The following is a 22,366-nucleotide window of genomic DNA, read 5'->3' on the forward strand; positions in this document are numbered from 1 at the left end:
AGCTGAGATGAAATTTGATCGGGCTATATAAAACCAAGAGAGCTTTAGACAATGGAAATAGGAAAAGAAATATTCCCATTGGTGGAAAAACCAAGAACAAGTGGCACAAGGATTTGGTAATTTACCAGAAGTAACAATGAAGAAAAACGTTTTCACAGAATGAGATGTTAGGATCTAGGATACACTGGTTGAGAATTTGGTGAAGGCAAGTTTGATCAAAGCACTAAGAGGGAATTAGATTAATACGTGATCATATTTACAAAGATAAAGTGAGAAGCCTGGGGAATGGCACTAAGGAAATTCTCCCTTCAGAGAGTCAACCAAAATTCAAATAGCCTCCTTTTTTGCCAGAACCAGTGATTGTTTGGATTTGAAATACTTTCTCCAAAAAGAACAGCTTGCCTCTTGAATGCAGTCCTCACAATTTCAAATATTGATTAAGTAACTTATGTTGCTGAGAAAGTTTTCACCAAATTGGAATAAAACCCAGAATTGTAACAAAAATGATTCTGAAACATATCTCATTTTGCATTTAACACAGTAAAACCAAACAGGCAGAAAAGTGACAGGTGGAATCAAATTACCATAATCTTCACTGACTTTTTAGCATAACTGACATAAAGTGGCAGAATATTTCAAATACTGTGCACTCTGAATAAATTAATCTTTCCTGATATTATATTAATCTGTGGTCTTAAAGATTGTACTTTGTAGAATTGATCCCCCATATGCAGTGGAGGCCTTTTTTTAAAATATCCAGTGATCAAATTGAGATTCGGTCTCTACATTTATATTTGCCTTTTCAATGCCCAAATCTACTTTTCCTATCAAAAAGACAGCTCTTATTGTATATGAAACACAACACACATAAACCATTATCTTTTGAAACAGTGTTTAGCTCCATTTCTTCCCATTGGTGCTCATTTTCTTTTAAGTGGCTCCATGACTTGGAAATAGAAGGGCGAAAGCTAATATAAGCATGCCTTCTCCCATATCTTCTTCCAGTGATAGTCTGATAACCTCCTGCTGGTCTGGGCCAGGCTGACTTTCCAGACTCTTGACCCATCACTATAAAACAAAAAAGGAAAAATAACATTAGTTAAAACCACACAAAAATCAAAATTATGTAACAATTGTTTTGTGTTTTACAATATGACTGCTTAAAATAATATGCAGAGGCACAATAATTAATTGTGCCCAATGAGTCCCAATTATTTACAAAATCAGAAATGAACCAAGCATATGCAAAATTATTTTAGTTTATCATGCAGTTTCAATTTTTGTGGCATTCTGAGCTGTTGTCTCAAGGCCTTCTTAGGTTTGAAAATAAAAGACTTCTGATTACCGCAAAACTAATCTTGTACAGCTTGACTTTTTTATGGGCTTCTAAAATTTGGAGTTGAAAATACACATTTCCAGCGTAATTTCCAACTTCAGCGCCAGGCAAACTATTGCACCCATTAAGAGACAATAACAGACATATGCTGATGACCTCTTAAAAAAATAATTTGGACATTGTGTTTTGGTCTTATGGGAATGTATATGCAGTGGAGAAGAAGAGGCCATCCAGTCAATCAAGTCTGCTCCAACATTCAATGAGATTGTAGCTGATCTTATAATCTTCAAATCCACTTTCCTGCCTTTTCGCCCCTTAACAATGGATTTCCTTACTGATGAAAAATTGATGACAGTCTTGAATATATTCATCGACTCAATCTCTACAGTACTCCACAAATTCAGTATTGATCCTTGTCTCTGTATTAAAAATGGGAAATACCTTGTTCTGGAATTATGTCCTGTGATCCTAGATTCTCCACAAGGGGAAACAGCACCTCTGCATCCAACCTGTCAAATCTTGTTGTGTATGTTTCAAAAAGATTGCTTCAAATTCTTCCATTCTTTGCAGACACAACCTACTCAATCTGTCCTTAGAAGGCTCCCTCCATAACCAGGATCAGTCCAGTGAAACATCTCACGACTGACTCTAACATCAGTATATCTTTCCTTCAATAAGGGGACCAAAATTGTTCACAGCCTTCCAGCTATGGTTTAACTAGTGCCTTGCAAGACTGCCTTATTTTTATACTCCACTCTATTTGAAATAAAGGCCAACATTCCATTTGCCTTCCCAAAAACCAGCATCTGTGCTGGTAATAAGATTTATGGATGAGGACTCCCACATCCTCCTCAACATATCGCTCTGCCATCTTTCTCTATTTAAATAATAGTCACTCTTCTTTCTGCCAAAATACGTAACGCAATATTTTCCCACATTATATTCCATGTGTCAAATTTTTGCTCACTCATTTAACCTGCCTACATCCACTGTAAAAACTGTGTTATTCACAGCACGTAACTACACATCTCTTCTTTTTACTATGATTCATTCACTTTGCTTGTCTAAATTGATCTAAATTGTAAATAATTATGACCTCAACACTGATCCCAATGGTGCTACTCATCTAGTTGCAGGTTACCTTAATGAAACTGCCTCCCTTATCCATGCTAATATATTACCTCGAACACCATGCCAGTTGCCTGCCAGTCAGTAAAACTTGAGATCACAATCTTGGATGTCCTGCTTTTCAACTTCGCTCTTTTAGCAAAACCTTCTCTCTAGATTGGTACTAACAGCTTTGATCAATGTTGATAACAACTGAATTCCAGCTCTCCTACTTGAGGTTCTCCTCTAGCTGTGAGGAGATACCCTTATTCCGAGCACCAGGCAGACAACACAGCCTTTGGGACTCCCATTCAAAGTTGTAGACATGGTATCTGTCCCTCACCATTACTACATTACTATTTCTTCCCCCTACTCAAATGGGTCGCACATTCTGTGGTTAGTTTGGTCATCCGCCCTGCATTCCACATTCTCATCTGCATAGCCAGGTAACTGCAAGGGCTGAGGCTCTCCAAATCCAGCCTCCTGGGTTGTCTTATATCCCTGATCACATGCCAATTTTGAATTACCTAGTGTGAGGAGTTACAAATCACTACTGACATTTTGATCGTCTTACAATGTCCAAGTCTTTGCACCTAATGTCAGATTACAGTAAGGGACAGTTAATGGTTTCTCCCTGTCTTGCATAACTGGAGATGGTAATGGTATTCTGAGATGCAGAGCTATGTTCTCATTAATTTTCCTCCCACTGAGCAGTTCTCCAAGGTCCGTGCACAGTAGCAACTTCTGGAATCTGAAATCAATGCATTTACATGCTAAGTGACAAGGGCAGGGGCCTCCAAGTTTTGAGGGAACATAGATACAGACAGATTTAAGTATTCTTGTGCTTAAATCACAAAATGTTAATATGCAGATTCTACATATGGTCAAGGCGGCTAACAGGATTTGAACATCAAAGTAAGGATGTTATGCTTCAGCTAGCTATACAGAGCATTGATATTACATCAAAATACCCAACTGCAGTCTTGGTCTCCTTATTGAAGCACGGATATAAAAGCATTGGAGGCAGCTGAGGTTTATTAGATTGATATTTGGAATGAGTGGATTGTCTTACGATGATATGTTAGCCTGACTGGGCTCGTTTCCACTATAGCTTAGCAGAGTGACTGGTTACTTGATTGAAGTGTAGAAAATTCTGTCTGATCTGAAATTATTTTGGGGTATATTCAGAACTCAGGACACTGTTTTACAATTTTGTATCACTCTGTCAGGGAGAGGGGGGTAGATTGTTCTTTTTTTCCCCCGTCTCAGAGGATTGTGCAACTTTGGAACTCTCTGCCTTAGAAGGCAATGGAGGTGTTATTAGAGTTCATAGTCATACAGCACAGAAACAGACCCTCAGCCTAACTCATCCATGTGGACCAGGTTTCCGAAACTGAACTAGTCCCATCTGCCTGCATTAAGGCAGATCTTGTACAATAGTAATTAGCAGACTAAGAATTTAAAATTTTCAATCAAAACATTATAGTTAATGAATCTGAAGTTATATTTGGGGAGAAATAATGTCCAGATTGTAAAAGTTCAGATGGGTACAAATTCAAAATAGATCAAGGAAAAGACAGACCTAGAATACCTTTACAAACCTTTCATGGAGACAGGATGTTTTGACAAATATATATTTTATGAAAAAACAAAGGGTTTCTTGACTTTTTAAAAACAGATTCAGAGTTCAAAAGCAAAAAAAGGTTGGGCCTCAACTGAAGTAGTATGCCAAATTCACAAAAGACAACAATGGTAAAAGGGAGATTTAATACAAGTATTCAAAATTGAGAACTTTTGATAAACAATTGCTTGGCAATACGAAACTCAAAAAAGGAGACAAGAGGGCCAAGATTTTTCATCCTGCACTTACAAAGATTAGAATACAAGAAACAAATATGCAAACTTGGATATTTTATAATCAACCTGTTCATAGATGTCATTACAGACTTCTGGAACAGGCGGGATTTAAACCCAGTGGCCCTACCTCTCAGCCCTACCTCACTTTGCCACAGAAACAAGCTTGAGAAAAAGGCATACCAGTTTATACAAAAAAAACTGGGACGCTGGACATCAGAAACAAAATCAGAAATTGTTGGTAAAAAAAACTTTGTTAACTTCTGTCCTGAAGACAAGCCACTGGATCTGAAATGTTAACTCTGCTTTCTCTCCACAGCTGCTGCCAGATCTGTGGAGATTTTCCAATAATTTCAAATTTTGTTACCCATTATACGGTAGGAGGGAGATAATTGGTTGTGCCATTATTGGCATAGAAATGCAGCCAGAACATTAAAGTTGTCAAATCTTAGTTCTCGGACACAGCGCATAGATAGATCAAGTGACAGATCAATCTATCAGGATGTTGTAGCCATTGGCAGACTCCACGCCCACCTTCCTCCCCTATGAAAAGATTTAATGTATGTTCAATTCATTTTCCCTGCATGTTAATGTATGTAGCTTCCAGCATGCACAAAAGCATTATACTTAGGAGCCCAATATTTAATTGGATCAAATTTCTGCTCAGTGCAGGATATCAGATGAGTATACTGATAATTTAGCAACAGCGCATAAGTAGAGAGTCATGCTATGGACCAGACGCCCTCAAAACATTTCAAGAAGGCAACCCAGCCACTAACATTTCTAGTTGTTTTGAACAGGTACAAAGCCGATATTCCACAGATGAGGCTGGTCAAAACCCCTCTGTTTTAAAGAAAACAGAATTTATTTATATAGAGTTCCGAATGAAACACAAGCAATAAAGAACATAATACAGAATAACTTAACCTAACCAAAATTCCAACAGACTATTCTAACTTAATGATACTGTTCCAAATTCCTGCAAAACTCCCTATAAACACCCCTGGGCACAAAAGGTAAAATCAAACATAGGGTCTTACAGGAGAGAGAGTTGGCAGAGACATTTAGCATGGGACACATTATCCTATGTAGCTGTTCCTTTTGGATTACAAGCTAACAACTGACCAGCAGCTCTCAACAGCCAGGCTGCTAAAAACCAAACCAAACCAAAGTAAAGCTGAGCTGGGAGAACTGATCACTTACCTTTCATTGTACAAGTGTTTTTTTTAAATGTGCAAGTCTTTTTCCTGAGGCAGTATCTGTTAGCCATAATGAAATTAGCCCTAAAAACCCATCCAAACCAGACACATCTGAACCTGCATCTTTATGACCCCTCTGAAAAACCCCAAGGACAACATTAACTTCTTAAAGGAGTAGCATTGTCACTGATGTAGTGATGAGGGGACCAAATGTCACTAGCTTACATGTGATCAGCTAAGATTTCAGCAAAGGAACACAAATAGACTAATTAAGAGGGGGAGAGCTGAGTATGAGAATAAGCTTACAAAGAACATATAAACTGTTTATAAAAACTTTGATAATTATGTCAAGGGAAGATACATTAGTGAGAACAAATAATACAGATCCGTTGCAGTCAGAAACAGGGAGAGTTAGAATGGGGAACAAAGAGTTGGCAGACTGCTTAAACCCATATTTAGGTTTGTCCCAAATAATATCCCAAAAATGCAACTACAGAGATAAGGACACTACCACCACGCCACAAGAGCCCTCTGCGATGCTCTCATTCATTTTTTTAATATCTCACACAACCAAACGGTGTTCCAACTCCTGAACTTACATGAAAAGGCCCCCAAGGACAACGAGGTATGGGGTATGGGTGCGGTAGGCAGGCGGTGGGGGGGGGGGACCAAGATGGGGGAGGGTGGAAAGAGGGCAAGATCGAATCAGGTTTTTCCTAAATTAGACCATAAAACATAGCAGCAGAATTAGCCATTGGACTTTGCTCTGCCATTTGATTGAGGCTGATATGTTTGACAATTCTATTCTCTTACCTTCTCCCCGTAACCATTAAGCCCCTTACCAATCAAAAATGTCTGTCTTAAATGCATTCAATAACTTGGCCTACAAAGCCCTTTGCGGCAATGGAGTTCCACATTCACCACCCTCTGGCTGAAAAGATTCCTCCTCATCTCAGCTCTGAAGTGATGTTCCTTCACTCTGAGGCTGTGCCCTCATGTCCTAGACTCCCCGACCAGTGGAAACATCATCTCCACTTCCATTCCAGCCAGGTGTCTCAGTGTTCTATATGTTTCAATCAAATGTCTCTTCATTCTTCTAAACTCCATCGGGCACAGACTGAGAGACCGCAAATGCTTCTCACATGACAAGCCCATCATCCCCTGGATGATGATGGAGCCTGGAACTAGTCATAATTAGAATGGTTGTCAAGCCTTCATTTGCCTTCCTAACTGCCAATTGAACCTGCATGCTAACCTTAAGACAATCCTGAATTAGTATCCCCTTTGTACTTCAGAGTTCTGAAACCTTTCCACATTAGAAATGAGTTTATATTCTATTCTTCCTATTAAAATGCATCTTACCTACACGCATGCCATCTCCCTCCACTTTAATAACTCTTCCATCCTATTCACGACCTTCCGCAGCCTCCCTGTCTCCTCAATACTATCTGTCCCTTCACCTAATCTTCGCATCATCTGCAAACTTAGCAGAGTTGAGGAGAAACTTCGGCACTCAGACAGTGGTGGGTGAATGGAATGCTCTGCCCTAGATGGCAATGGAGGCCAAGTCTCTGGATACTTTCAAGAAAGAGATGGATAGAGCTCTTAAAGATAGTGGAATCAAGGGTTATGGGGATAAGGCAGAAACAGGATACTGATTAAGGATGATCAGCCATGATCATAATGAATGGTGGTGCTGGCTCGAAGGCCAAATGGCCGACTCCTGCACCTATTGTCTAGTGTTATCAAGACTCTAAATTCCTCCAGACTGTTAATATGTAACATTATAGTTCCGATCCCAACACAGACCCTGAAACTTGTTAATCACTGGCTGCCATTCTCAAAAAGACACATTTATCCTTACTCTCTGCCTTCTGCCAGTCAGCAAATTCTCCATCGATGCCAGTACCTTATGCCAACACCAGGGCTCTTATTTTATTTAGCAGCCTCCTACATGGCACCTTGCCAAAAACCTTCTGAAAATCCAAATAGATGATGACCGATAACTCTCGTCGTCTAACTTGCTTTTTATTTCCTCAAGGAACACTCATTTGTATCAAGTAGGCCTCCTCTTGATGAAGCTGTGCTGACTCAGCCCTATTCTCTCTTGTATTTCCAAGTACTCTGCAATTCACCCTTAATAATGGAATCTAAGATCTTGCGTATAACTGAAGTCTGGCTAACTGGCCTATGGTTTCCTGTCTTCTGTTTCCCTCTCTTCTAAAACTGGGATGATACGTTAGCCATTTTCCAAACATCTCGCATCCTGCCTGATTCCAGTGATTCCTGGAAGATCACCACCAACACTTCTACATTCTTCTCAGTTATTTGTTTTTCTCTACTTACCTTTTGGAGGTGGTTTGGTCACGCAGGCAGCAGCGAAGGCACTGACTTGGTGGATGGTGTGCCTGGATAGAACTCAGGCAGTTGGCGGCACTGCGGAAGGGGCTGGAGGCCCCGGAGTTGGACTCTAGCAGTTGGCAGCGAGTCAAGGGATTGAGACAGCGAGCCCAGCGTGGGGGAGAAATCCAGCCCACTGTGAAGCTAAAGGAGGACTGCAATTTGGAACTTACAACTTTATCTGTTATGTACTATAACATACTAAGAAACACCAGATACCCTGTACCTAAGGTGGCGGCATGAATGGCAACATTGTAAACTTTGCATATTTCACAACTTCAGTACACGTGACAATAATACCTAAATCTAATTCCTTCCGAAATCTGGAGTATAGTCCATGTGGTCTGGGTGATTTATCCACTTTCAGACATTTTCGCTTTCCAACATCATCTCCTTAGTGATGGCAACTGCACTCATCTCTAACACCATCTCTCTCCAAGTTCTGGTATGCTGCTAGTGTCTTCCACTCTGAAAACCAACGCAAAGTACCTATTCAGTTCCTCCATTATTTCTTTGTTCCCCATTACTACTTCTCCAGCCTCATTTTCCAGTAGTGCAATGTCCACTCTTAGCCCGCATTGAACTTTTAGTGATCCAGAAAAATTCTTGCGATTTTCTTTTATGTTGCGAGTTGGCTTATATTTGTATTTCATCTTCTTCCCTCTTATTGCTTTTCTAGTTATCCTCTCCTGGTTTTTGAAGGCTTCCCAATCCTTTGATTTCCCATTAATCTTCACCATATTACATATCTTCTCATTTGCTTTTATGCGGTCTCTAACTTCCCTCATCATCCATGGCTGCCTTGGTCTCCCCTTGGTTTGTTTCTTTTTCCTTGGGATAAATTTCTGCTGTGCCTCCTGTATTACCTCCAGAAACTTTACCATTGCTGCTCCACTGTCTTCCAGGCTAGGTTCCCCGTCCAATCAACAGAAGTTGTTAGAAAAGCTCAGAGGGTCTGGCAGCACCTGCGAAGAGAAATCGGAGTTAACATTGCGGGTCCAGTGACCCTTGCTCAGAACCACTTTGAAAGGTGCCAGATCTGAAACGTTAACTCTGATTTCTCTTCACAGGATGCTGCCAGGCCTGCTAAACCTTTCCAGCAATTTCTGCTTTTGTTTCAGAATTACAGCACCCGCAGTTCTTTTGGTTTTTATCCCCCATCCAATCAACTCCGTCCAGCTCCTTCCGCATGGCTTTTTAGTTACCTTTAATCAATTGTAATAAAGGGCTAAATGGCCGACACTTGCTCCATGTTTCTATGTTTGCTCTTCATTCTCAAGTCCTATAGAAATGGCTCGTGTGACTGTTGATTTTCCAAAATTGCCATGGTTGGCTGCAGGGAGACCTCCATTAGAATATAAATACTTCTATCTATTTTCCATTCTATTTATTTAAATTCTTTACATGTTCCTTTATTTTGAAAAGGAGTCAGAAAGCAGGAAACTACAGGACAATTAGCTAAATAGAAGCTATAAATAAAGTGACTATAAAAAGAATTTCAGAAAATTCAAGGTAGAGTTAATATGGTTTTATGAAACAAGGTCTTGATAAACTCTAATGCCATGAAAACTGAGGAACTGACTGCTCTTGGAAATGAGGTGATGAGCTGCTTCTTAAGTCATTGATGAATGTTTACCTGCACCCATTAGGCAGGGAGTACCAGAATTTTGATCCAATGATTGTGAAGTAACAGTTTCAAGACAGTATGGTATGTAGCTTGGAGATGAGCTTCCAGATCATGGTGTTCAGACATGTCTGCTGTCCTTGTCTTCCCAGGTAATAGCGGGTTTGAAAGGTACTGTTGAAGAAACCTTGGCGTTGCTTCAGTACATCTTGTACAGAATACACTGCTGCATTGTATGTCAGTGGTGGAAGGCATAAATGTTAAAGATATGAGACAGGGTGTCAAGTCAAGGAGCTGCTTAGTCTCTGGTAACTGTGTTTCTTGAGTCTTGTTGAAGCTACATCCATCACACTGCTGCCTTGTACCTTGGAGATGATGGATACATTTTGGGGAGTCAGGTGGTGAGATATTTATCACAATTGCCAGCTTCTGATGTTCTTGTAACTTGCAGTACTTATTTTGTGGTATTAACCGGTTGATTGGTTATCAAACCTCATCCCTTGAAACTCTTCTTGGTCAAAGAAACATTTTTTATTTATCCATTAGCACAGCAGTTACACTTCAATTAAGTCTAGTCTAAAAAGTGTGTATTTTATCACTTATTTAATTTACTGGAATTCTTGGAAGATGCTCTGGATAAAGAGGAACTGGTGCACTTGAAATTTCAAGAGAACATTTGATGAAGTTTCATACCAAAGCTTATTACAGAAAACAAAAGCTTCTGGTGTAGGAATTAATTATAACAGAACAGATAGCTGATTGACACCAGCACTAATCCCTGTATTACACTATTTGTTGCATCTTTTTTGTTCGCAAGATGTAACAAATAGTGTGCTACAGGGGTTGGTGCTGGTGCCTCAGTCATACAACATGGAAGCAGACCCTCTGGTCCAACCAGACCCTGCCAAACAATCTCCATCTTGTCCCACTGTCCTGCTCCTGTCCCATATCCCTGCAAGGCTTTTCTATTCATGTACTCATCCAAATAGAATGAGAGAGTCATAGAGATGTACAGCACAAAAACAGATCCTTCGGTCCAACATGTCCACGCCAACCAGATACCCTAACCTAATCTAGTCTCAATTGCCAGCACCTGGCCCATATCCCTCAAATCCCCTCCTATTCATATAATCATTCAGATAAGTTTTAAATGCTGGAATTGTACCAGCCTCCACCACCTTCTCTGGCAGCTCATTCCATACACGCACCACCCTCTGCGTGAAAAAGTTGGCCCTTTGGTCCTTTTTATATCTTTCTTCTCTCACCCTAAAGCTATGCCCTCTCGTTCTAGACTCCCCCACTCCAGGAAAAAGACTTTCTCTATTTACCCTATCCACGCCTCTCAGGATTTTATAAACCTCTATAAAGATTATCCCTTAGCCTCAGACGCTTTCGAGAAAATAGCCCCAGACTATTCAACCTCTCCCTATAGCTCAAATCCTCCAACCCTGGCAACATCCTTGTAAATCTTTTCTGAATCCTTTCAAGTTTCGCAACATTCTTCCGAAAGGAAGACCAGAATTGCATGCAATATTCCAAAAGTGGCCTAACCAATGTCCAGTGCAGCCACAACATGATGTCCCAACTCCTGTACTCAATCTGCTGACCAATAAGTGTCTTTTAAATGATGTAACTGAACCCATATCCACCACTTCCTCAAGTTCATTCCACACACGAACCACCCTCTTGTAAAAAAAATTGCCTCTCACCTTAAAAATATGCACCTAGTCTTGAAATTCCCCCATCTGTGGGAAAAGACAACGACCATTAACTCTATTTATACCCCTCTTTATAAACTTCTACAAGGTCGCCTTTCAACCTCCCACACTCCAGTGAAAAAAGTCCCAGCCTTTCTTTATAACTCAAACCTTCCATACCCAGTAACATTCTAGTAAATCTCTTCTGAACCCGCTCCAGCTTAATAATATCCTTCCTATAATGGGTCAACCAGAACTGGACACAGCATTCCAGAAGAGGCCTCCACAATGTCCTCTACAATATCAATATGACTTCCTAACTCCTATACTTTTTAATCACCCTGTCTATCTGTGATGCAAACTTCAATTTTTTCTATAATTTATAAACATTACTTTAATAAAGTGAGCATGCAAAGGTTTGGTTGCAAAATGGCTGATGGTGCAAATGTCTTGTATAGTCACAACATGATACCCCAACTCCTGTACTCAATACTCTGACCAATTAATGTCTTTTAAATGATGTAATTGTACCCACATCCACCACTTTCTCAAGGAAATTAAGTTGTGAAGTGGAAATAAGGAGGTTACAAAGAGAGATGAAGAGATGACAGGTGATTCTGTGGCAGCAAATGTGACTCCACTGCGGTATTTGCCTCCCAGATACCAGAATCAGGGATGTGCCAGAGCAGCTGCAAGATATTTTGAAAGGGAAAGGCGAACAGTCAGTAGTCATAGTACATGTCAGGTACCAACAACATGGGTTTAAAAATAAAGGTCTTGCAACAGGAATTGAGAGAATTAGGTCACATATTAAAGAGGAAGACCACTAAAGTTGTCATCTCTGGATTACTCCTGGAGCCACAAGCTACTGAGGATAGGAAGAGGAACATACTTCAGATGAATGGGTGGCAGCTTCTGGCAGGGGTGGCAACTTCTACACACTGGATGGATTGCACTTGAAACATATTGGGTCCAGTATCTTTGCCTGGATGTTTGCCTGTGCTGTTGGGGAAGTGTTAAACTAATTTGGCAGGTGGATGGAGCACGCAATAGATGTGAAGTTGAAAGCAAGATCTAGTCAGGTGTCGGAGGAATGCCGGGATAGTCCAGTAGATCGAGAAGACAGGGTAGGATTAGACACATGGGAGGTCTGGAAAGCTAAACTCTATCTATTTTAACTCAAGGAACTTGACTGGTAAGGCAGATGAACTTACAGCATTGATGAGCTTGTGGGAATGGCATTGCAATCACTGAGACATGGTTGAAAGAGAGACAGAACTGGCAACTCAACATTTTAGGGTATAGATGTCTCAGGAGAAATAAAGAAGATGTAAGAAAATGGGAGCATTGCATCATGGAATCAAGGAAACCATAAGTGCAATAATGATGGAGTGTATCCTAGACGGACCAGCAAATGAGGCCATCTGGGTAGGGGTTAGACTTGGACAGGCTAAGCTTGTATCTAATCAAATTTAGAAGAGTGATAGTCAATGTTATTGAAATGTACATGATCTTGCAGGGCCTTGACAAGGTGGATGTGGAATCGGATGTTCACTTTTACTGGAGAATTTCACCCATTTAAGTGACAGTCGGGAGAATTCATTTTCACAGATGATTTGGAGTCTTTGGAACTTTATCTCTCAAAAGAGTTGGGGGAAAAGAATGTCATTGAATATTTTGAAGGCAGGATAGATTCTTGATAAGCAACGGGGCAAAATGTTACCCATGACAGATTGGAATATGGAGTAAGGAGCGAGTGGCCTACACCTGCTACTGATTCCTCTTTTAAATATATTTATATGTAATATACATACATTTGCTTATAACATGATAGCTCTTTTCAAAGCCATACACTCAATAATTTAAATCTTTAGTTTGTTGGAAAAATAGACAGACATAGGAGTTTATTAAGTAATGAGCGCATCTCACATGGTTTATGTATACTGCTCATTCTAAGCCTTTATTTAGTACTGTATTTTATTTTTAAAACTTTTCACTCCAGCACTGAGAAGACAGTAAACAGCAAAATTTGGCATCTCATTAAACTAATCAGCTTATTCAGTAGAAAATCCTTTAATAAATCAATAAACCCTTATCAGGCAAATAATTTACCTTACAGAGTGTGGTTCTAAATCAAGCCTTTAAATATTTGAATTTGTAACACCAAATTATTTTCATAATCATTTATTGAGTCCCAGATTTTGCTCTGTTAACTAAAATTAAGTTGATGAAATGTCACTCAATTTGCATTGAATACAAACAGCAAAGACAGTACATAAATACAGGATAGGTGCAAAATCAAAACTCTATGACAAAAATCAACTTCGAGCAAGATAACAGCAAATTATTTAAAATTGGAATAGCAAATAATTACTGAATAACTTTTTTATGGATTCTTTAGAGTGGGTTTTAACTTGTCAGCAGGTGGCCAGAGGTGACAGTGGGCAGCTATGATGCAACCGGGTTATAATCTGGTTTAACATTTTGGACATCAACATTTTCATTCTAATGACTGTACTGTTAGAATTTTATTGATTTTTCCTTTTTTTATTGTTATTCCTTTTATCAATTTTTATTTGGAGCTGAAGCTAACTTGAGGACCTTGAAGAAACAGGTTGTGATAAAAGGAAATGAACAAACCAAACAAGCTTTTGTTTGTTCAATACCAGGGAATTGGTTCCAGCAAGTCTGAAAGAGATCCTATGTTTAAGCAGATGGTATATGCTGAATAATTAACTGAGATGTTAGGTTGAAACAGTCTATTAATCAGGATAGAACCAGAGTTGAAGTTTTTTTCAACTGACACAGCATGAAGATTTAAAAGCTTCTGCCTAATTTCCCCTCCAACTTTCAGAAGCCCAAAGAGTTCAAAGCTGAGTTAGATGTATTACTATCCATACTTGAATGAATACAAAAATATGTAATGTTTCCAGAAAAGCAACTAATAAGTCCATACCTATGCCTGTGAAATGTATCATGAAATTGTTTACGTAATCTAGTAAAGTTTTATTATGTTTGTTTATTTATGGCTGTACTTTTTATCTGCTAACGTTATTACGTATTCAATAAATTATTTTATTTAAGAAACAAAACCATTTTCCAGAACTAATTATTCGCAAAGCGTAGTACCAATTACACAACTGGAACCAACTGGAGTTACTATTGTGGGTCTTCGTCAGTTTTAATTTTACTGTTGTAAATACAGGCAGAAAGGTTGATTTGGTTCAGTTGTCAATCTGTGTCATAACAGTAAATATGTTATGACAATGGCAGGAAGCAGTTTACAGGATAGCAATCTGATGACCTGATTGATAATGATCTAATAACTCATTATTGCACTGACTTATTACCATGCATTCTAACTGTTTTATTTTTATCACTGCACAAATAGACATACTGTAGAACTGACACCATATGGTATCCTGGCATCATTACCATTTCATCTAATGTTTCTTTTAAACTTTGAGTGAGAAACAAAAATGTGGTTAAATTGCAGTTATTTTCAAACAAGTAGAATGTTCATTACATACATGTCTCTCCCAAAACCATCAGCAGAGGAAATTTGAAAAGCTTGCTATTTTAGGCATCTGTTATCAGTGAGTAATCATCCTCCTTTTTGACCTCACTAAGTGCTTAATTTAAATTTATGCACTGCCAAGTTTTTGGTTTTCAACCTATCTTCATTCTTAAGCAACCTTTAGTGACACCAACTGTGGGGAAACTGCATTTATGTGCTCACTTGTAAACGTGCATATGTATGGTTCAAGAGCCTCTACATTATTGATTCATGTGCGAACTGTGCACGTGCACGGAATAGACGTGACACTGAAAAAGGGTTTGGTAGCAGAAAAGGGAGCGGTGGTGGGAGGGAGTGCTGTATTGGAGGGGTTCTCCTATTCTTTGAACCTCCCCACCCCATACTACCCAACCTATTCTCTTCCCTGGCTTTGTCTCTTGCTCTCTATTTCCCTAACCCACTGCCCCACTACTCCGGTTCTCTCCAGGGTCCAGATATTGACACCCTACCCCTGATACTCCTGAATTTCAACCTGGTCATGATCTCCCACTCCTCCTGGGTCCTGACCTCTCACCTCTTCACCCCTTCACCCAATTTCCAACCTCCAGTGAAACACAAAAATAAATCTTATTCACAAGTGCATGTATAAGCACCTTCCAACAGCATAGTGCACATGCTTCTCTTTTCAACAAATACAGCCTAACTCTTAAAACCAATAAAGTTAGAGTCAGAGTCACAGAGCTGTACAGCACAGACACAGACCCTTCAGTCCAACCTGTCGCTGCCGACCAGATATCGTAAACTAATCGAGTCCCATTTGCCAGCACTTGGGCCATATCCCTTCCTATTCGTATACCCATTCAGATGCCTTTCAAATGTTGTAATTGTACGAGCCTCTACTACTTCGTCTGGCAGCTCATTCCACACACGCACTACCCTCTGTGTGGAAAATGTTGCCCCTTTAGGTCCCTTTTAAATCTTTTCCCCCTCACCCTAAACCTAGCCTTCTAGTTCTGGAATCCACCCACTACAGGGAAAAGACTGTCTACTTATCCTATCCATGCTCCTCATGATCTTATAAACCTCTATAAGATCACCCCTCAGCCTCCGAAGCTCCAGGGAAAACAACCCTAGTCTATTCAACCTCTCCCTAAAATCCTCCAACCCTAGCAACATCCTTGCAAATCTTTTCTGAATCCTTTCAAGTTTCACAACATCCTTCTAATAGGAAGGAGACCGGAATTGCATGCAATATTCCAAAAGTGGCCTAACCAATGTACTGTACAGCCACAACATGACCTCCCAACTCCTGCACTCAATACTCTGACCAATAAGGGAAAGCATACTAAATATCTACTTCACTATCCTATCTACCTGCGACTCCCCTTTCAAGGAGCTATGAACCTGCACTTCAAGGTCTCTTTGTTCCACAACACTCCCTGGGACCTTACCATTAAGTGTATAAGTCATGTTAAGGTTTGCTTTCCCAAAATGCAGCACCTCACATTTATCTAAATTAAACTCCATCTGCCACTCCTCAGCCCATTGGCCCATTTGATCAAGAACCCGTAATAATCTGAGTTAACCTTCTGTCCATTACATCTCCAATTTTGGTGTCATCTGCACACTTACTAACTATACCTCCTATGTTCACAAGCAAATCATTTATATAAATGATGAAAAGCAGTGGTCCCAGCACCGATCCTCATGGCACTCCACTGGTCACAGTACTCCAGTCTGAAAAACAGCCCTCCACCATCGCCCTCTGTCTTCTACCTTCGAGCCAGTTGTGTATCCAAATGTATTTCAAGATATCTAACCTTGAAAACCAGTCTCCCATGGGGAATCTTATCGTTCACCTTACTGAACTCCATATAGATCAGGTCCAATGCTCTGCCCTCATCAAACATCTTTGTTACTAGAGGGAGTCACTCGTTTAGTACGAGCATTGTTTCGGCAATTTAATGATCATAATAAGGCCACTCCAACACGCATATGCAAAAGCTGAAAGATTTCTTCAGTGAAAAGCATGAACACACCCAGGAAAACAATAATCCTGGTATGTTCTTCAGGCTTACAGAAAGATAAATATTTTCAAAACAGATTAAAGCAAAGATCAAAACTAACAGCAACATCATTACAAGATCAGAATGAAAATAGCTGAAATTAACTTTCATTTAGTAACTATTTTAAAATCTGAACAATGGCAGACAACTATTTGTATGGATGCTTTTCACTTTCCTGGAAAACCTCATGGTGAGAAAAAAGTAGTATTGTTATTTTTATGTGAAACATTTCAGAACATAAATGAGAACATACATACTGGTAACTTCATCCAAATTACATATTTTAAATATAATTTGAACAATTGCAGCACTGCTATGTGGAATATTTAAAAAAAAATCTGGCTGATCCACAAGCACCCACTTCCTCCACCAATGATGCTCCATAGCAGCAGTGTATACCATCTGCAAGATGCACTGCAGAAATTCACCCAAGATCCTTAGACAGCACTTTCCAAATCCACGACCACTTCCATGTTAAAGGACAAAGGGCAGCAAATACCTGGAGACACCACAACCTGCAAACTCCTCTCCATGCCACTCATCATCCTGGCCTGAAATATATTGCCATTGTTTTACTGTTGCTAGGTCACGATCCCAAAGTGCACTATGGCTCAACCTATGTAGACTACAGCGATTCAAGGCAGCAGCTCACAACGTCTTCTTAAAGGCAACTAGGAGTGGGCAAAAATGCTGGCCAGCCAGCTACGCGCATGTCCCATGAATGAATTTTTTTAAAAAAGAGACTTAATTCCTCCAAAAAAACTGTTAATAAGTCGGTATCACGCTCAATATTCCACAAACTAAACAAATATTTTAACTACAGAATCTATAGTAGAAAAGAATGTAATTTGAGAATTTAGAGCTCTGGTAAGAATCTAAGGCATGCAGTTATAGTGCCCCAAAAGTGACTCATCTTTAGGACACAAAATTAAAACGAATCCCAAGTTACATATAAGCATACTTTGAGCTAAGCCAGAGTTGCACTAATTCTCATTTTGGGTCATTGTCCTGAACAAAAATCCATAAATATTTTATTCAACTATTCAGACAGAAATTAGACAAAGTTTTGAATATGCCAAAAATTTCATTAATCAAAGTGTTTAATTTAAAACACTTTGGTGCAGATGGCTCTGGCTTTTCTACAGGTTGTTATCTCATGAGTAAAAGAATAACAGTAGGTTACCAACCAATGCATAAACCAAGCAGGGGAGAGTTTCAAAAACAGAAATTGCTGGAAAAGTTCTGAGGAAGGGTCACTCGACCTGCAACATTAACCCTGATTTCTTTCCATAGGTGCTGTCAGATCTGCTGAGCTTTTCTAGCAATTTCTGTTTCTGATTTACAACATCCGCAGTGCTTTCGGTTTTTATTTAGGGGATAGTTTGGAAAAACATTGTTTGCTGTCAAGATGCAGCTGTATTCAACATAACCTGCTTAGATAAAGCCACAAGCTTCTTGAAACAGAATTAAGGGAGAGCGCCACTGCACTGGACACTAATAATGACTGCAGCATTTCACTATCTATAAGACATGATGTACAACCAATGATGTACAACCAATGGAAGTGAAAATATTAAAGCTGAAGTAACCACAAGATCCCTGATGGAAGGCCCTGCTGGTGGATCGTAAATTAATCTAAATACAACTCCATTACCTGCTAAGTGTTTTGATTCAAAAGGTAATCAAATACACGTATTGATTAGCTTTGCAAAATATCTAAAATGCAACAGTATTTTATGACAAAAACATGAGACATCAGAAATACTCAAGAGGAGTAGCAGCATCTTTGATCAGAGAGAGCATTACCTTTTAATGACCTGTAATCAGAATTAAAAATATTTAAATAACTGCAGAGAAAAGGGGAAGGTCAAAAGTAAAGGTCTGTGATACAGTCAAAATTGGAGAGATACATTATAAATAGGGTGATGGTGAAAGGCAGAAGGAAATAAGCCATAAACATAAGATGGATGCAGAGGAATAAATAAGGAAAAATTAGGCAGTTGCATAACTTATTTCCAGAGAACACAATTCAATCCTATACAATAAATACACAATACCACCCAGCTAGAAGCTTGACTTTTAAGTGTAATATTAGAACAAAACTGGGATGAAGGAACTAAGCGCACTGAAGCCAATTTTGTTATATAGGTAGGTAGAAAAACAAGCTATGAAGTGCATACAAACAACCTCAGATTTTGGTAAGTTGTGACTGCACAAACTTTCCCAGATGAAGGATAATGTGGGAACATGTGAGGTTGTTCACTTTGTAAGGTAGAAAGATGAATCTTACTTAAATGGACACAAGCCACAGCAAGTTGCAAGTGCAGCAGGATCCATGAGTCTGTGTACATGAATCACATTCCATAGCAAGTAGATACAGCATGTAGGCAAGAAACATTGGAATTCATTGCAAGGGGAACACAGTATTGACAAAGTTAGGGTTACAACTTTACAGGGCATTGGTGAGATCATACCTGCAGTACCATGTGTTTTTGGTCTCCTTATTTAAGGTATATACTTAATACTTTTAGAAGCAGTTCAGAGAAGGCTCTGAAGAGATAATCTGATGAAGGACAGTTGGGCTTATGTTTACTGGAGTTTTGAAGAATATGCTCTTTCATTTTAATCATTATTTGATTTTATCTGGCCATCTGATATTCGTTCTTCCTATTTCGTTCATAACCTCAATTGCTTTTTCAATCATTACCAGGACAACGTTGTTGGGTCTTCATTCCCAATGTCTGTACTTTGGAATTGTTTAGTCTCTAAAATGTACTAAACCAATCTTTTGATACCTCAACTTTTAACTCTTGATCTTACCAACTCATTTGTCTTTCTATCTATCCAACCAAGGCGATCTTACTGAAACAAAAAATTCTGAGGGTGTTTGACAGAGTAAATACAAAGACTTGCTTTCCTTTGTGGAGCAATCTAGAACTGTGCAGGATAGGGTAGAGACACCAATTAAAAACAAGTCTCCCAAATGAGATAGGCATGAAGAATCTCTTCTTTCCAAACACCATTATCTTTGTAACGCTCTTCCACAGAAAAGAGTAGAAGTTGAGTCATTTAATGTATTCAAGGAACACTGCACACAGGCAGAGAGAAGCATGGACTTGATGATATAGTCAGAGGTCATGACCTTCATGAATGGGAATGGGGATGGGGATGGGGATTGGGGATTGGGGATGGGGATTGGGGAGAAGTGGCCAAATAGGACTAAATGGCCCATTTATGTTCCCATTTCTCATGATCTTAGAACAAATATAATATAAACCACGTATTAGTGACTTCACCAACAGACTGTACTGTGGTCTTGGAGCGTTACCTATATCCAAAACACATTTGTACATAGCGTTAAGCTTAAAGATCAACCCTACTCTTCGCTACATTAACAACTTCTAACATGAAACTTGCAAACAGTCCATTAGATGAATTTTGTTCTGCTAGAATAATGGTCTGTATTTAATGTCTCCAGCAACAACCTCTTACTGCCAACGGCGACTATGAATACATTAAAAGAGTTGGTCCACTAACAGTATTACAAAGATCCTCAATAACGCAGTTACTCGCTGCAGATGACAGATCACCTGCGTTTTGTCTACAATACATACAGAATTAAAAGGCGATAGTTTTTCCCGATTCAGGCTTTAGGTTGTGCGAAACATTCCCTAGGCCCAGCCAGTGACAGGATCCCGGAGGCTGGAAACAGAACCAGTTACAAGTCAAATTTCTCCACTCATGGGCCAGTGACAGCGGCTCATACTGTAGGTATTGCAGCTACTTCGACGGCCTGGAACAGGCATTCAGTTGCGATGTACAACGGTTACTTCTCAAGCCCTCGCTTCCTCCTCTCTCCCTCATCTCCCAACAGCCTCACTCCAGCAGTAAAACAGCCCACAAGGGAGAAAGACGTCACTGAGGGGCCAATAACCAATCAGCAACCAAACTATCACTGCGAGAGGGAGGAGCAAATTGGGAGCGATGGTGGGTAACAGATGAAGGCACTGAAGGGCACAGAAACTATGAACAATAGATGAGAAGGAGTTGAACACGACCAATAGAAAACAAAGTAGTGTGCTCAGCTGGACAATAGAGGAAAAACATCACACCTGGAAAATAGAAAAGTAAAGTCAGGCTTAAAACAGGATACAATTCAAGTGCAAGAGTAGTGGAGGCAAGGGAGAGGACTAGAAAATACAGGGGGGAGATAAGGACTTAGGAAATGGAGGAAGAACGGAAAGATAAAGGGTGAGGTATAAAGCGAGAGAAGGGAAAAATAAGAGGACACAGTTTTCAGAAAATGATTGGAAGAATAAAATCGGGGAAAAGAACAGGAACAGAAAAGGGCATTAAAGGAAGGGAAAGACCAACAGTGAAAATTGAGAAAATGATATGAGAAGTAGAGCAAGAGAATGGAGAGGGAAAAAAAGGAGAGAAGTGTGGAAAAAGGTATAAGGTAGGTGTAAGGAGACAACAGAAGGATGGTAAGGAAGAAAAGGGAACATGGAAGTAGAGTTGAGATGAAAGAGGTTGACTTAGTACTCAAAAGGAGTATAAATGGAGAAACTGAGAATGGGGGAAACAAAGGTGAAACAATGGAGAAGCAAATACAGTAGAGAAAGAGGAGGAAATGACAGTCAGGCTGTGTGATAGGGAGAGATGTGATGATAACAGCAAAAGGGAGAAATGCAAATACAAGAAAAGATATGGGAGAAAAGAGATATTAAAGATCGTTGCTGTGATGGTGTAACAAGATCAGGATAAAACTGGAAGTAAAAGGTAATGATGGAGAGTATTGAAGAACAACAGAAGAAGAGTAAAGGGAATGGAGGAAATGGAAACATAAGCAGAAAGAGAGGGAGTGGGCATGGTAAGAAGAGATCCAACAGAGGGAAATTTGCAAGAGTAGCTGGCAAAACAAAAATAAGATTCTGGAAAGAGTGAGAGGATAGAAAATGGGTTACTAAAAGGAGGGTGAGACACAGGCAGAATAGTGAACTGGGAAAGGAAAGACAGTGAGACAAAGACAGCTAAAAGAGCAAAAGAAGAGAGAAGAGAAAGCGGGAAATGAAAATAGAGAAAACAGAAAGAAAATAAAGTGGACAAGGGGGAAAAAAGAGGAAGAAAGGAATTGGGAAAATCTCAGTAGGGATCAATATATTTTAAAATGAAATTCAAATTCTATGTCCTATATTTCCAATTAAAAGAAAATCTTATGTGGTACAGAGTTAAAATGAATGTACTAGTGACTTCACACTATCTTTCTAAACATGTATACTTTAGATTTTAGATTAAATTAAATCCCCTACAGTGTGGAAACAGGCCCTTCGGTCCAACAAGCCCACACTGACCGTCCGGGGAGTAACCCACCTAGACCCACTTCCCTCTGACTAATGCACCTAACACTATGGGCAATTTAACATGGCCAATTCACCTGACCTGCGAAACCCTAAAATCAAACTGGCTGTCATGCCTGTTTCTGTGAGATTACACAGGTATATTACAACATCAAAATAGAATTCTAGTAATCCATCTCCATAGCAAATTGTCTTACCTAGGATAT

General features: G+C 39.5%; 1 protein-coding gene across 2 annotated transcripts in view; it reads right to left on the reverse strand.

The window, feature by feature from the left end:
• The window catches only part of pja2 (praja ring finger ubiquitin ligase 2), an 84,757-nt gene extending 64,053 nt beyond the window's left edge, over window positions 1-20,704 (reverse strand). Inside the window, exons 1-2 of one of the 2 annotated variants that reach the window (XM_072583642.1) lie at window positions 20,415-20,704; window positions 868-1,068 (exon numbers count right to left, since the gene is read on the reverse strand). In XM_072583642.1, the coding sequence (XP_072439743.1) occupies window positions 868-1,066 (199 nt within the window). In that variant the 5' untranslated portion in view covers window positions 1,067-1,068; window positions 20,415-20,704. Of the gene's footprint in view, window positions 1-867; window positions 1,069-20,414 lie in introns of those variants that run through there. The other variant, XM_072583644.1, reaches the window with a different exon arrangement.
• Between the last annotated feature and the right edge of the window lie 1,662 nt (window positions 20,705-22,366).

This window comes from Chiloscyllium punctatum, chromosome 2 (assembly GCF_047496795.1).
Source record: "Chiloscyllium punctatum isolate Juve2018m chromosome 2, sChiPun1.3, whole genome shotgun sequence".
NCBI classification, from domain to species: Eukaryota; Metazoa; Chordata; class Chondrichthyes; order Orectolobiformes; family Hemiscylliidae; genus Chiloscyllium; species Chiloscyllium punctatum.